Source organism: Mobula birostris, chromosome 5 (genome assembly GCF_030028105.1).
Source record: "Mobula birostris isolate sMobBir1 chromosome 5, sMobBir1.hap1, whole genome shotgun sequence".
NCBI classification, from domain to species: domain Eukaryota; kingdom Metazoa; phylum Chordata; class Chondrichthyes; order Myliobatiformes; family Myliobatidae; genus Mobula; species Mobula birostris.
Genome location: NC_092374.1, coordinates 86,213,179 through 86,226,582, shown reverse-complemented (window position 1 = coordinate 86,226,582; position 13,404 = coordinate 86,213,179). Strand labels below are relative to the sequence as shown.

The 13,404-nt window shown below is 52.6% G+C and overlaps 1 protein-coding gene across 1 annotated transcript; it reads right to left on the bottom strand.

Annotated features, from left to right (window-relative positions):
- Positions 1 to 753: 753 nt before the first annotated feature.
- On the bottom strand, positions 754 to 12,118 carry pofut1 (protein O-fucosyltransferase 1). The gene is made up of 7 exons (XM_072258309.1): positions 11,907 to 12,118; positions 11,656 to 11,777; positions 10,074 to 10,256; positions 9,856 to 9,968; positions 9,102 to 9,294; positions 7,691 to 7,933; positions 754 to 3,306 (listed from the first exon to the last, which is right to left on the bottom strand). Exons 1-7 carry the CDS (start codon positions 12,049 to 12,051, stop codon positions 3,118 to 3,120), a joined length of 1,188 nt encoding a protein of 395 aa, XP_072114410.1. The 5' UTR covers positions 12,052 to 12,118; the 3' UTR covers positions 754 to 3,117.
- Positions 12,119 to 13,404: the final 1,286 nt, after the last annotated feature.

Here is a 13,404-nt window from a genome sequence, read left to right as displayed (position 1 = left end):
TTTCAACTTCCCGCAATCACCCAACCAAAAACACCGGGAATTCTGCCGGCGATCCTGTGCCAGATTACCCAAAGAAAGGCTTCCCACTCCAACAGAGGAAGGTTCAATTCAGCTACGACTGTGAAATAATTGTTCATGCAAATGTATTTTTAGAATTTTGTTTTCAATGACGTCTTTTCCTTTGATCCTCAGAGTTACTTAAATATTTTGAGGATTTTGACAGCTGGTAAAGCTCGTCAAGCTGCTCAGTGGAGTCGATGTTTCGGGAGAGACCCTTCATCAGGGCAACCTGCATTTTGGCAGTCCAACGCCATTTTACGTGTGTTGCCATAACAGGAGCAGAATTAAGACTATTTGGTCCATTGATGGAACGATGGAAACCCTGGAGCTCCCTCTCCAACAGCGCTGTGGGACCACCTTCACCAGGTCTGCGGTAGTTCAAGACGACGGCTTTTTACCTAGTGTCTGTTAACACATTCAGGGCAGCAATGAAGGTCCTCCATCTCTTTAGGTGTTCAGGACTTCTTTCATGTCAGCAGCCTCCTCTCGGCTTCCACCTCTGAAAGTCACGCGGGTCCTGGGTGGAGACTCAGGAATACCATCGCACTCAGATGTAGAAGGATATTTCATTGCTGTTTCTGTAATAATTTTGTTTGACCAGTCAGAGTTGTTAATCCTGAGCTGAACCTCCAAACCTGGAGGACCGGTAGTTCACTCTTGCCCTCTACCCTTTGACCTGTTTGGCATGGGTGACTCTACCAAGAGCCTAAGTATAAAGCCCTGACTCCAGCCAAAATCGCTCTCCGGGTCATTGAGGCACACAATCCTCCAAACCATGATGAGGTTGTGGTCCATTTGGAGAAGCTGGCTTCATCTCCACCTTTCCAACATTGGATACCTTGCTAAATGATTTCCAGCATCTGCAGGATCTCTTGTGCTTCTTCCAGTTCTGAATGTTCTGCTGCGGATGAGTCCCTGGGGGTTTCAGCTTGCAGATGGCCCCCTGACCTGTTCAGAGATGGGGCATTGCGTGTTGTGGGTCCCCCACCTGCAGATGGGGATGGGGTTGTCATGATGTCCTGCACGTCCCCTCAGCGGCTTGTGGACTGATGCAATAGCACTATCTGGTGGTCCAGGGAACTGCAGCTAAGGCTTGCAATATCATCTTAACACAGAGTCTCGGGTGTTCAGGAAGGAGTTCTAGAGCCAGAAAGAAACCGGAAACTGTCGTGTGGTACCGTCTCCAGTTACAACATATGAACCATTTTGTGAGTCATAGCTCAGTGTGTGAATGATGCTACTGTGAGAAGAAAATAACAACTTCCATAAACAGCCATCTCTGTCTCATTCATACTCTCCCAGGGACAGACACAGTGAAGCTCTCTCTACACGGTCCCATCACACACTCTCAGGGTCAGACACAGAGTGAAGCTCCCTCTACAGTCTACATTGTCCCATCCCATACTCCCAGGGTCAGACACAGAGTGAAGCTCCCTCTACACTGTCCCATCACACACTCCCAGGGTCAGACACAGAGTGAAACTCCCTCTATACTGTCCCATCACACACCCCCAGGGTCAGACACAGAGTGAAACTCCCTCTACACTGTCCCATCACACACTCCCAGGGTCAGACACAGAGTGAAACTCCCTCTACACTGTCCCATCACACACTCTCAGGGTCAGACACAGAGTGAAGCTCCCTCTACACCGTCCCATCACACACTCCCAGGGTCATCCATCACACACTCCCAGGGTCAGACACAGAGTGAAGCTCCCTCCACACTATCCCATCACACACTCCCAGGGTCAGACTCAGAGTGAAGCTCCCTCTACACTGTCCCATCCCATACTCCCAGGGTCAGACACAGAGTGAAGCTCCCTCTATACTGTCCCATCACACACTCCCAGGGTCAGGCATAGAGTGAAGCTCCCTCTACACTGTCCCATCACACATTCCCAAGGTCAGACACAGAGTGAAACTCCCTCTACACTGTCCCATCACACACTCCCAGGGTCAGACACAGAGTGAAGCTCCCTCTACACTGTCCCACCACACACACCCAGGGTCAGACACAGAGTGAGGTTCCCTCTACACTGTGTGATTTTGCAATGATTGGGGAGTGCATACAGAGATGATTTGGTGTGACCTGTGGTGTGAGTCCATCCTACAACCAGACTCCCACCCTGGTGTCAAGGCTGATGTTTGAATCGAGGTTGCCGCTTCGAGATACAACAGAGACAAGGCAGGAGTTTATTCGTAAAACTTGGTGTTGCTGTAATTCTGTCGGTCCGTGCCTTTGGGGCATGTAGACACACAGGCTCTCTCAGCTGTGCCCCAAGTGGACCAAAGCATAATGGCCGTCACTCCCGTCTCCAGCGGGGCTGATGGACCCAGCCACCCATGAGTTACACCTTCTCCCAGGACCACACCCACCTGGCCCCGAGCTGGAATTGTGTGTGTGTGTGTGTATGTATGTATGTGGGTGTGTGTGCGTGTGTGTATGTGTGTGTGTGTGTGTGTGTGTAGGGGTTTAGGACTGGGGAACAGAATGTGGGAGGATTGTTTCGTCAGGTTAGCAAGGGGAATTAGGGAGAGGAGACAGTGGGGGAGGAGGATTGGAGAATGGCGGAGGATTTTGGAGATGGTAAATGGGTGATGATTAGAGGGGAGGGGGAGAATGGGGGAGCGTTGAGGAGAATGGGTGAGGATTGGGGTGAATGGGGTTGAACAAGAAGGGAATGATGGGGAGAGGCGATAAGAGCAACAAATGGAGGGAGGAGGTCGGCTGGGGAGGGAGAAGTCAAAAGTGGGTGACACCCATCCAATGGTTGACCCTGTGTTGGCCTATGTTTTTTCGCCCCCTGATCTCCATACATTGCCCCCCCCCCTTCTGGGCAGATCTTTTCTTTCAGCTGGGGCAAAAGGCAGCGGGGAGGTGGTGGTGATATTGCCAGGCCCCCACCTCTCCCAGGACACAGGTAGGCCAGTCACAAACACCCCCCACCCCCACTGTCATTCTTGGGGTCTGAGGTGACGTGAATGTGGGGGGTTTGCTCTGCCCCCCTCCCCCAACACCCCACGCCTCCACCCCTCTGTCTGTCCACACGCGCCGGCTCAGAGCTCATCCCTGGGCGAAGGGGGGTGGTCCATGCCAAAGAAGGAGGAGGGGCGGCGGTGGACGTCCCGGTCTCGCTTGACGAAGGCGGTGAAGGAGGAGACGCAGTTCCCGATGAAGTGGTCAGCCTGGGCCAGGATGTAGAGGTCAGTCTGTGGCAACTGGGAGGGGCGGTGGATCACACGGACCTGTGGGGGGGGGAGGGAGGGGGAAAGAAAAGGGGGGGAGCAGAGACACAGGGTGTTAGAGGTGTGTGAAGGGGATAGAAGGGTGAGGGTCAGGAGAGGAGAGAGGGAGAGTGGGGAAGGAGGGGAGGAGGTGAGCCAGAGGGAGAGTGGTGGGGGGAGAAGGGTGAGGGAGAAGAGAGTGAGAGGAAGGGTGGAGTGCGGGGGGGGGAGAAAGTGTCAGTGGGGGTTGGAGAAGAGGCAGAGGAGGATATCATTTATACAGCAAGACTCCATTCAGCACAGAGAGGTAGCAAACTAGCTGAGTGCGGCTCCAACAACCCTCAAGAGGCTCGACACTGCCCAGGCAAGCACCCCATCCACTCCCTCCCTCCCCCACAGTGGCTGCAGCTTGCACTGTCTACACAACACACCATGTTTCCTCGCCTAGGCTACTCGGACCACCCACCTCTCCCCACCGGTAGGACGTGGGCAGTGGGGAACACTGCCGCCCACAGATTCCCCACCATACTGGCCTGTAAATCCGTCACCCCTCCTTGAACGTCAGTGGGTCTGAACCCTGGGACGGCCCCAAGGGTACTGCGCAAAAGTCTTAAGCATATATACATATATAGCTGTGGTGCCTAAGCCTTTTTCACAGTACTGTATTTGTCAATGTGGAGCGGAGAGTGAGTTTGTAAATCTGGCGGGAGCAAAGGATGTTGGGACTGGTGAGCATGGAGCACCACGGGAGGGGTGTGGGACAGGTGGCAGAGAGGAGTAGCTAAGGCAAAGGGTGGCACAGGCGCAAACTCACCCAGCCCTGAGACACCAGGAAAGGTTATTCGATTCCAAACAATTGGTTTATTGATCATCACAGAATGTCTCTCTGGTGCTTCCTGCTCCCTCCCCTCTCCCTTCCCCTTTTCCCAACCACGATTCCCCTCTCCATGACCCCTTCCCACACTCAGTCCACAATAGAGACCCATGTCAGAATCAGGTTTATCGTCACTCACATATGTCATGAAATTTGTTATTGTGCAGCAGCAGTAGAGTGCAATACATAAAATTACTACAGCACTGTGCAAAAGTCTTAGGCTCCCTAGCTATTTTTTATATATATATATATGTGTGTGTGCCTAAGATTTTTGCACAACACTGTAGGAGCAGAATTAGGCCATTCAGCCCATCGAGTCTGCTCCGCCTAACGATCGGGCTTGATCCATTTCCCTTTCACACCATTCACCCGCCCTCTCCCCATAACCTTTCAGCCTCTTGCTAATCAAGAACCTATCAACCACTCCTTTAAATATTCCCAATGACTTGGCCTCCTTCCAGACTTGGCCTGAATTTCACACATTCACTACCCTTTGCTAAAGAAATCCTTCTTATCTCTGTTCTAAAGGGATGTTCCTATGGTCATGGATTTGATAGTGAAACTGAGGGAAAGCACAGTTCAGGCAGACAATAAAGTGCAATGGCCACCATGAGGTAGATTGTGAGGGCAAGAGTTTGTCTTGTATGTATAAGATGCCCTTTCAATATCCCGTCATTGTTGTGGAAATGGTTCAGAGAGCATTTGCTGGATTTATTCCTGGGAAGAAGTGTGTGTGCGTGCCTGGGTGTGTCTGCGTCTGTGCGCATGTGTGTGTCTGTGTGCGTGTGCATGTGAGCGTGTTCTGTGTGTTTGTATCTGGGAGTGTGTCTGTGTGCGTGTCTGTATCTGGGAGTGTGTCTGTGAACGTGTCTCTGTGTGTGTGTCTGTGTGTATGCATGCTCCAGTTCCCTCCCACGTCCCAACAACGTGCAGAGTTGGTGGTTGATTGGGTGCTGTAAATTGCCCCCACCCTGCCCCAGTGTGTGGGTGAGGGGTGAAATCTGGGGCAAGTGGATGGAAATGTGGGGAGAGTGAAATGGGATCAGTGTAAGAGGGAGCTTGACAGTCAGCCAACTAGTGTAAAAGGGGTGGAGGTAATCAGTGGGCCTATAGGCCTGTTCACCATAAGACTTAACAGCAGAATGAGGCCATTCAGCCCATCGAGTCTGCCCCACCATTCCATCATGGCTGATTTATTATCCCTCTCAGCCCAGTTCTCTTGCTTTCCCCCTGTAACTTTTGACATCCTGACCTATCAAGAACCGATCATCCTCTGGCATCCACAGAGACTGTGCCTTCTGTTGACGGATGCTGCACTCCACCGGAGGCAGTGTGAGGCGGCGTCTGTGTTGGAGTTGGCGCTGCCCTCCGGTGTTCGCTTGGCAGAAGACAAGATTCCTGCGACAGTCATGGTCTCAGGGACCCGGACTGTGTATTTTTTGTGTGTGACTATTTTGCTGATGTCTTATATGTGCTATGCGTGCCTTGTGCTGTGTGTGATGGTTGGTACTGGGGCCTGGAGTAATGCTGTTTCATTTGGCTGCTCATGAGTATTCGTGAATGGTTGAATGATAATCCACCTTCAACTTGAACTTGGTCCTAGACTGCCACACTATTGAAAACATCCTCTCCACATCCACACTACCTGGAGATTTCAATATTCCATAGGTTTATATTAGATTCACCCTCCAGCAGATCCCCACCCGGGCCACCCACACTCCCCATACGGTAACCCTCCATTCCTGGGATCTTTCTCGTGTACCTCCTTTGGACCCGCTCCGATACCAGCACATCCTTTCTTAATCTATTCAAAATACGTCTACTGTAATCGATTTACTTAATTATTTATTATTACTATTATTATTATTTTCTCTCTTCTATATTATGTATTATGTTCTATTGCATTGAACTGCTGCTGCTAAGTTAACAAATTTCACGACACATACCGGTGATAATAAACCTGATTGATTCAGAGATACGGGACCCACAAATGCTCACAATACTTCAAGTGGGGTCTGACCAATGCCTTATAAAGCCTCAGCATCACATCTTTGCCTTTATATTCTGGTTCCCTCGAATTTGCATTTGCCTTCCTTACAACCGACTCAACCTGCAAGTTAACCTTTAGGACTCCCAAGTTCCTTTGCAGCTCTGATTTCTGAATTTTCTCTTTAGAAAATAGTCTACACCTTTGTTCCATCTAGATGTCCATACACTTCCTGACACTGTATATCATCTGCCACTTCTTTGCCCATTCTCCCAATCTGTCTAAGATCTTCTGCAAACTCCCTGCTTCCTTGACATTACCTGCCCCTGCACCTATCTTTGTAATGTCCACAATCTTAGTCACACAGCCATCAATTCCATCACTCAAAATATTGACATATAATGTGAAGAGATCCCAACACCAAACCATGCAGAACACCTCAAGTCACCAGCAGCCAAACAAATGACACACTTTATTCCAACTCTTCATCTCCTGCCAGCTAGCCAATCTTCTATCCCTGTTGGGATCTTTCCTGTAATACCCCAGGCTTTTATCCTGATTAGAATCCTCTTGTGCTGTTTGTCATCCATCAAAAACTCAAGTGTGTGCATTCCACCTGAGGAATCGAGAAGCAGCTCAGAAACTCAAGATCTTCTGGTGTGGGAAGGAGCTCGAACACCATCCGACTCCAATTTACCTGGGTGTGACGCTGGACAGGAAGCTCTCATTTGCCACTCACATCCAAAAACTCTGAGGGAAAGTTGGCTCTCGCAATTCTCTCTTGAAAAAATTAGCAGGCACGAAATGGGGAGCTAATGCTCACACACTTAGATCAACTGCCCTAGCACTCTGCTATGCACCAGCAGAATACTGTGCACCTGTGTGGGGCAGATCAGCCCATGTGAAGAAAATAGACCCGTTGCTTAACGAAGCCTGCCAAATAATCACGGGCACACTGTGTCCCACACCCACTAACATCACTTACAGACTTGCAGGCATTGCTCCCCCAGAGATCCGAAGACACACTACAACAAAAATTGAAAAAGGTAAACAGAACTTGGATCCACGACACCCACTACATCATGTGCCCAATTTCAACCGCCTAAAATCGAGGAAAAGCTTTGCTACAGTGGAGGAACTACCGCACGGAACGTCCCCCCAAACATACAGGATTAACCTCTGGCAACAAACAGAAGCCAGAACCCCACCAAACAATACGGTGCCAGACCCCACAGAAATGTTACCACACGGGGCACTGCTTGACAGACGGAAGTGGTTCACTCTCAACAGAGTGAGAGCGGGAGTTTGTAGGACGGGAGACAATATGGTGAAGTGGGGTTTAAAGACCAGCGAATCCTGTGAGTGTGGCGAAAGGGTGCAGAACATTGAGCACGTTCTGCGCAACTGCCCACTCTCACCTGATTTAGCTGACACAGACCTGCTCAACGTCAACCAAACAACGCTAGAGTGGCTGGCTGTCTGGTGTGACAAGCTAGGGTGATGATGACCCATGGGCCCCTCCCATTCCCCCCTCCTCGCCTCACCTTTTGGCCCACAGCCTCCTTGATCTTCTCGGTGTAGGGCTCTGAATCGCTGGCGACGTAGACAGACTTGGCGCCGATGGCGTGCGCCCAGGTCCCCACTGCCCGCTTGATCTCGGCCAGGCTGGGCAGGCACATCTCCATGGTGAGAGGGCGGGCTGAGTGATGGCGGTCGCCAACGCACTGCGGGGATGCCATGAGGTGGGGGCCGGCTGTGCCCTCCTTCACCATGCTGCACGCATTTCTCTGGCGGGGGGGGGGAGAAGAGAAACAGGAAGCGTCAGAAGTTGGGGAAGGTACACAGGTAATGCAGAACAGTAAAGACAGCACTGGTTTCCTGACCCAACCTCAATATACGGCGGGGGAGAGGGTGAGTGTGGGGGAGCGGAGGGACCTTTATTGTACAGTGGGGAGGGATCTTGGGCTTCAAGCAGATGGTGGAGCTTATACAGCAGCACTTAAGAGTCTGTTAGAGGTGGGGCCAGCTGGTGGTGCAACGACATCAGCGCCGGACCCGGGAGCAGAGGTTCCTGGGTTCGAAACCAGTCGGGTCTGCCCCCGAGCACGCTTTCCACCTCTGCCGGGTTGAGTGTCGAGAGCACAACTCGACCTTGTAAAACACAGGGAAAATACTGCGAAGGATGTCTGTGTGGGAAGTGGCGCGTCACAGAGTCTCTCCCTCTCTCTCTGTCGCTCTGCACCTTGGAAAAAGCCATGAAAAATCCATCATCACAGACGCACGCACGGACACGCACAGACTTGCACACACGCAGGCACACGAGAAAAAAAGAGTCTGTTAGAGGCATGAACCTCCAAAAGGAACACAACCTTGTCGCAGGGTTTGGAGGTTTGCATGTCTCGACGACCGGGAGCGCTATATTGTCTGGGGTCAGGGCTTTATGCTTTGGCTTTTGGTAGGGTCACCCATGTCAAACAGGTCAAAGGGCAGAGGCCAGACTAACAGTGGTCCACCGGTCCTCCAGGTTTGGGGGTTCTGCCCGGGGCGAACAACCCTGACTGGTGAAACAAAATTGTTATGGAAACAGCAATGAAGAATCCTTCTACATCTGAGTGTGATGGTATTCCTGAGTCTCCACCCGGGACTTGCGTGACTGACTGTAGTGAAAACTGAGAGGAAGCTACTGACACGATGAAGGAAGCCCTGAACACCACCAGAGATGGAGGACCTTCACTGCTGCCCTAAACACCAGCGGTTTAACAGACAGTGAGTGAGTACAGGCACAAACATGTGGAGAACAGAGTGAAATGGATCATGTGCAGGACTTGTGGGACACAAAGGGGGTGGGGGACGTGTGGGGTGCCCAGGGCCCAGAGCGGTTCATGTGGGACGCAGGGACCCGGTGCGGGACGGAGCCCTGCCCCTCCTTGTACAACGAGCACGCCAGCCGCTCACCCAGTCCACTCCGACGCGCAGGTGAATGCCCAGGTAGGGCCTGAGAAGCAGGGACTGGATCTGCCCCTCCGCCTCCTCTGCAAACCTGTCGGCCCAGACCACGAACCTCTGCAGATGACGGTGTTCACTCAGGACGGGGAACTGGGCCGGAGCCCCGGGGAGGGCCAGCACTGGATGCTCAGATGCTGGATACCTGCAGAGGGACCAGCGGTCAGAATCTGAATCAGGTTTATTGTCACCAGTATGTGTCACGAAATTCATTAACTGATCAGCAGCAGTTCAATGCAATACGTAATAAAGAAAAACCAAAAATAAATAAATAAGTAAATCAATTACAGTATATGTATACTGAATAGATTAAAAATCATTGAAAAACAGAAATAATATATAAGGGCATGACATCAAGGTCAGGCACGCCAGTCGCTGGTGACGGTGGCTAAATGAAGTTGCCCTGGTTTCTGCGACATGACACCATAAACAACCGACTTAGTCCTAATCCCTCGTACCAAAGGCCAGAAATCCCAACAGAGGACCCTTCACCCATCTCTTGGAATCTCCTCCATCTTTACTCCCTTGGGACTCCCTACACATCCCCAGGACATCCCCCCCCACCACCAATCCTCACCCACTGGGATGACCTCTCCTTCCTAGTCCAGAGGCAGGAGTGGGGGAGAGGAGGAAGTGTTTCTCAGAGACAGTGGACAAGCTGTTCCCCTCCCTCTGCTTTCCCTACCACCCCCAGGCAGGGTCCTACCTCTCCATCCACTGGGCCTTGTAGTAGGAGCTGAAGGTGATCCCGCTGAAGAGCTCGGAGCGGTCAAACTCCACGCCAAAGTGGTCCCAGAATGGCCCGAAGGGGTTCCCGTCCTGTCAGGGAGGGGGAGGCAGCACAGGCAACGTTAAGCCCACTGGATCCACAACTCTTCCCTACCTTCCTCCCCACCCCACCCCGGTCAAGGCTCACCGGCTCACCTTCATGGGACAGGAGGACCGATCAGCGCTGCGCTGGGCAGCAGCCTCAAAGCAATAAGCCACCCTCTGGCCGGGCTTCCAGTGCTGGGGTGCCAGCTGCTCCATGAAGCTCTCCATGCTGACCACCCGGTGGAAATCCTGCAGCCTCTCCAACTGGAAGTACTCCGAGAACGGAACGTGGGCCTGGGGAAACAGAGCTGGATGCGTGAGGGAGGGAGGGAACATGCTCACCCCCCCACCCCCCCCCCCCCGTCCTCTGGGGTGTCTCACAGATTGTGGAGGGGAGAGGGGTCTATGCAGAGCAGGAGACGTTAACACAGAGAGGGTCAGAACTGGAGATGAGGTAATGCAGAGAGGAGGCATCCGAACCAGAAAGGGGGAGGGAATACGAAGAGAGAGAAAAACAGAACTGCAGAGGAAGTAATATAGAGAGGGGGAGAAAGTCAGAACCAGAGATGGGGGAGTAATGCAAGGAGGGAGTCTGAGAGCCAGAGAAGGGGTAATGCAAGAGGGGTAAAACAATAGAGGGGTCTGTGCAGACAGAGGGGCAGAGAGGGGTGAAGCCAGAGAAGTAAGGAGCGGTAAGGGTTAGAAGCGGGAGTGAAGGTCAGGCAGGAAAGAGACAGTGAGACAGAAGAGACAGCGAGGTAGGGGGTGGGATCAGGGAGGGAGGGGGAGTAGAGAGGGGGGAGCACAAAGAGGGGTTGCAGGTGTTGGGGGGCGTTAGAGAGGGTGGACAGGGGGCAGAGAGAGAGGAGAAGTGGTGCCAGAGAGGAATGGGGAGTAGAGAGGGGAGAGTATAGTGGGGTATTATAGAGGTGGTCAGACAGGGAGATGGAGGGGGCACAGGGAAAAGGGATGGAGGATCAGAGGGGGAGGGGATGGGGTAGAGGTGGGGTGTAGAAAGGGGGTATTAGAGGGAGACAGAGAGGAGACTGGGGCAGAGAGGGAGGGTCAGAATTGGAGAAAGGGTGATAGAGAGAAGGTCCTGGAATTATACAGGATGGAAACAGTATATGGTGGAGAGGGTAATACAGAGGAAGAAAGCAGAGAGAAGGGGCAAAACAGAGGAGGGGGAATGCTGAGGAGCATGGAGATCTGCAGCAGCCTCGAAATAGAAACCGGCCCTTTGGCTTGCAGAGTGCAACTGCCACATACAGGAAGGAGGTGGGGGCTTTAGGGAGGGTGCAGTGGAGATTTAACCAGGGTGCTGCCTGGATTAGAGAGCATATCTTATTAGATAGACATATGGATGATAGGAAAGTGGAGGAAAAGGTCAGATAGAGCAAGTTAAAAGGTCGGCACGACATTGTGTTCTATACCTTATGTTAAGACCACAGGACCACAAGACAAAGGACCATTTGGCCCATTGAGTCTGCTCCACCATTTGATCATGGCAGATTTACTTTCCCTCGCAACCCCACTCACCCCTTAACCTTCAATGTTCTTATTCTTCTATGTTCTATGGGTCCCTGCTGGCCACCCCGTTTCCGTGCAGAGACCCCCACCAGCCCTCCCCATGGAGAGTCAGAGAGCGATCTAGCTCCTATCCCGTGCAACAGGTTGTGTCCAGGCGACTCACGTTTGTGTACGGAGGGGTGTGGTGCCGGTAGACCACCCAGGGAGGGACCGCCAGCGTCCGGTTCAGCATCTTGGCGAAGGCCAGTGAGCCCAGCAAGTGGTCAGCCTGGTTTCCAAATCGACCTGTGGGCGATGCCCGGACGAGAGGAGACACAGAGAGTGGGTCAGGAAGGGCGAGGCGTGCGACGATGTGTGGGGGGGGGGGGGGTCTCGGGGACGTGGTGGAAATGCTGCAGAGGGATTCTCACTTACCCATACAGGGACAGTAGAGGATGTAACCGTTCTCATCCCAGGATAGAGGGTCGGAGGCGGTGCTGGCCTCGGGTAGGAGGAGGAAGAGTGGAGACAGGAGGAGGAGGAGAGACAGGAGGGTCACGACACTGGCCTGCGACACCATCCCGCACCCCTCCCACGACCGCTAGTTGCACAGCCTGCAGGGAAAGGGAATCCGTCCTTTCCAGGTCCTGTAGAGTGGGAGGTAAGACAGAGAGTGTGACAGGGATAATGACCAGCCAAGTCCCCACCTCCCTCCTCTGCCCCACTCCCACAGAAAGAAACGTGAGGTGCCATAGAAATGCAACTCAGTTCATGTTCTCCCCTTCCTGACTTTTAAAGTTCTCTCTCTTCCCTTCCTCCCTTCCCTCTGCCTCTTTCTCCCTCCCTCCCTCCCTCCCCCTATGAAGTGTCACACCTCCCCTTGCTCCGGACATTTAAAGTGACAGGTCCCTCCCCTCCCTAGGACAAATATAGTGACAGCCACAAGCCCCACCCATCCACAACATTTAAAAGGACCGTCTCTGGACAGTTAAAAGTGACAGGTCCTCTAACTCCAGACAGTTTAACATGCCCACACATTTCACACAGACCCAGTGACAACGACACGCACTCTACCCCTGGGGAATCACATCCACACTCTCTCACCATGAGGCAGTGGACCCTGCTCAGGAGATCTTCCCATTGACCTTTCAATCCTGCCCAATGGCCTCCAACTGCAAAAGCACTCCCTTCCCCGGCCCTTGTAACTTTCCTGCTTCCTGACCCTCTGTAACCTCGTTAACAAGAGATTCTGCAGATGCCGGAAATCTTCCGGAACACAAACAAAATGCTGGAGAAGCTCAGCAGGTCAGGCAGCGCGGAGAAGGAGGAACTGTCGCCTTCTCAGGCTGAGACCCTTTGCCAGAACTGGAAAGGCAGGGGTCAGAATTGGAAAGGCAGGGGTCAGAATTGGAAAGGTAGGGGTCAGAACTGGAAAGGCAGGGGTCAGAACTGGAAAGGTAGGGGTCAGAAGCCAGAGGGTGGGTGGATGGGTGGGGAAGGAGTACAAGCTGGCAGGTGATAGGTGAGAGGGGAGTTTGGTAGGTGGAGGAGAGGGGGATGAAGTAAGAACCTGTGAGGTGATAGGTGGAAGAGGTTAAGGGGTGAAGAAGTAATCTGATTGGGGAGTGGACCATTGGAGAAGCGGGGCAAGATGGAGGTGATGGGCAGATGAGGAGAAGGGGTAAGACGTAACCACTGTCCTCTTAACCCCTGTTAAGAGCATTAAGAAGAAAGAAAGAAAGGCATCCGTTAGTCTTGCGAGACCATGGATCTGTGCCTGTCTTCACTCTCCAGGGTGCAGGCCTGGGCAAGGTTGTATGGAAGACCGGCAGTTGCCCATGCTGCAAGTCTCCCCTCTCCATGACACTGATGTTGTCCAAGGGAAGGGCATTAGGATGCATACAGCTTGGCACCAGTGTCGTCGCAGAGCACT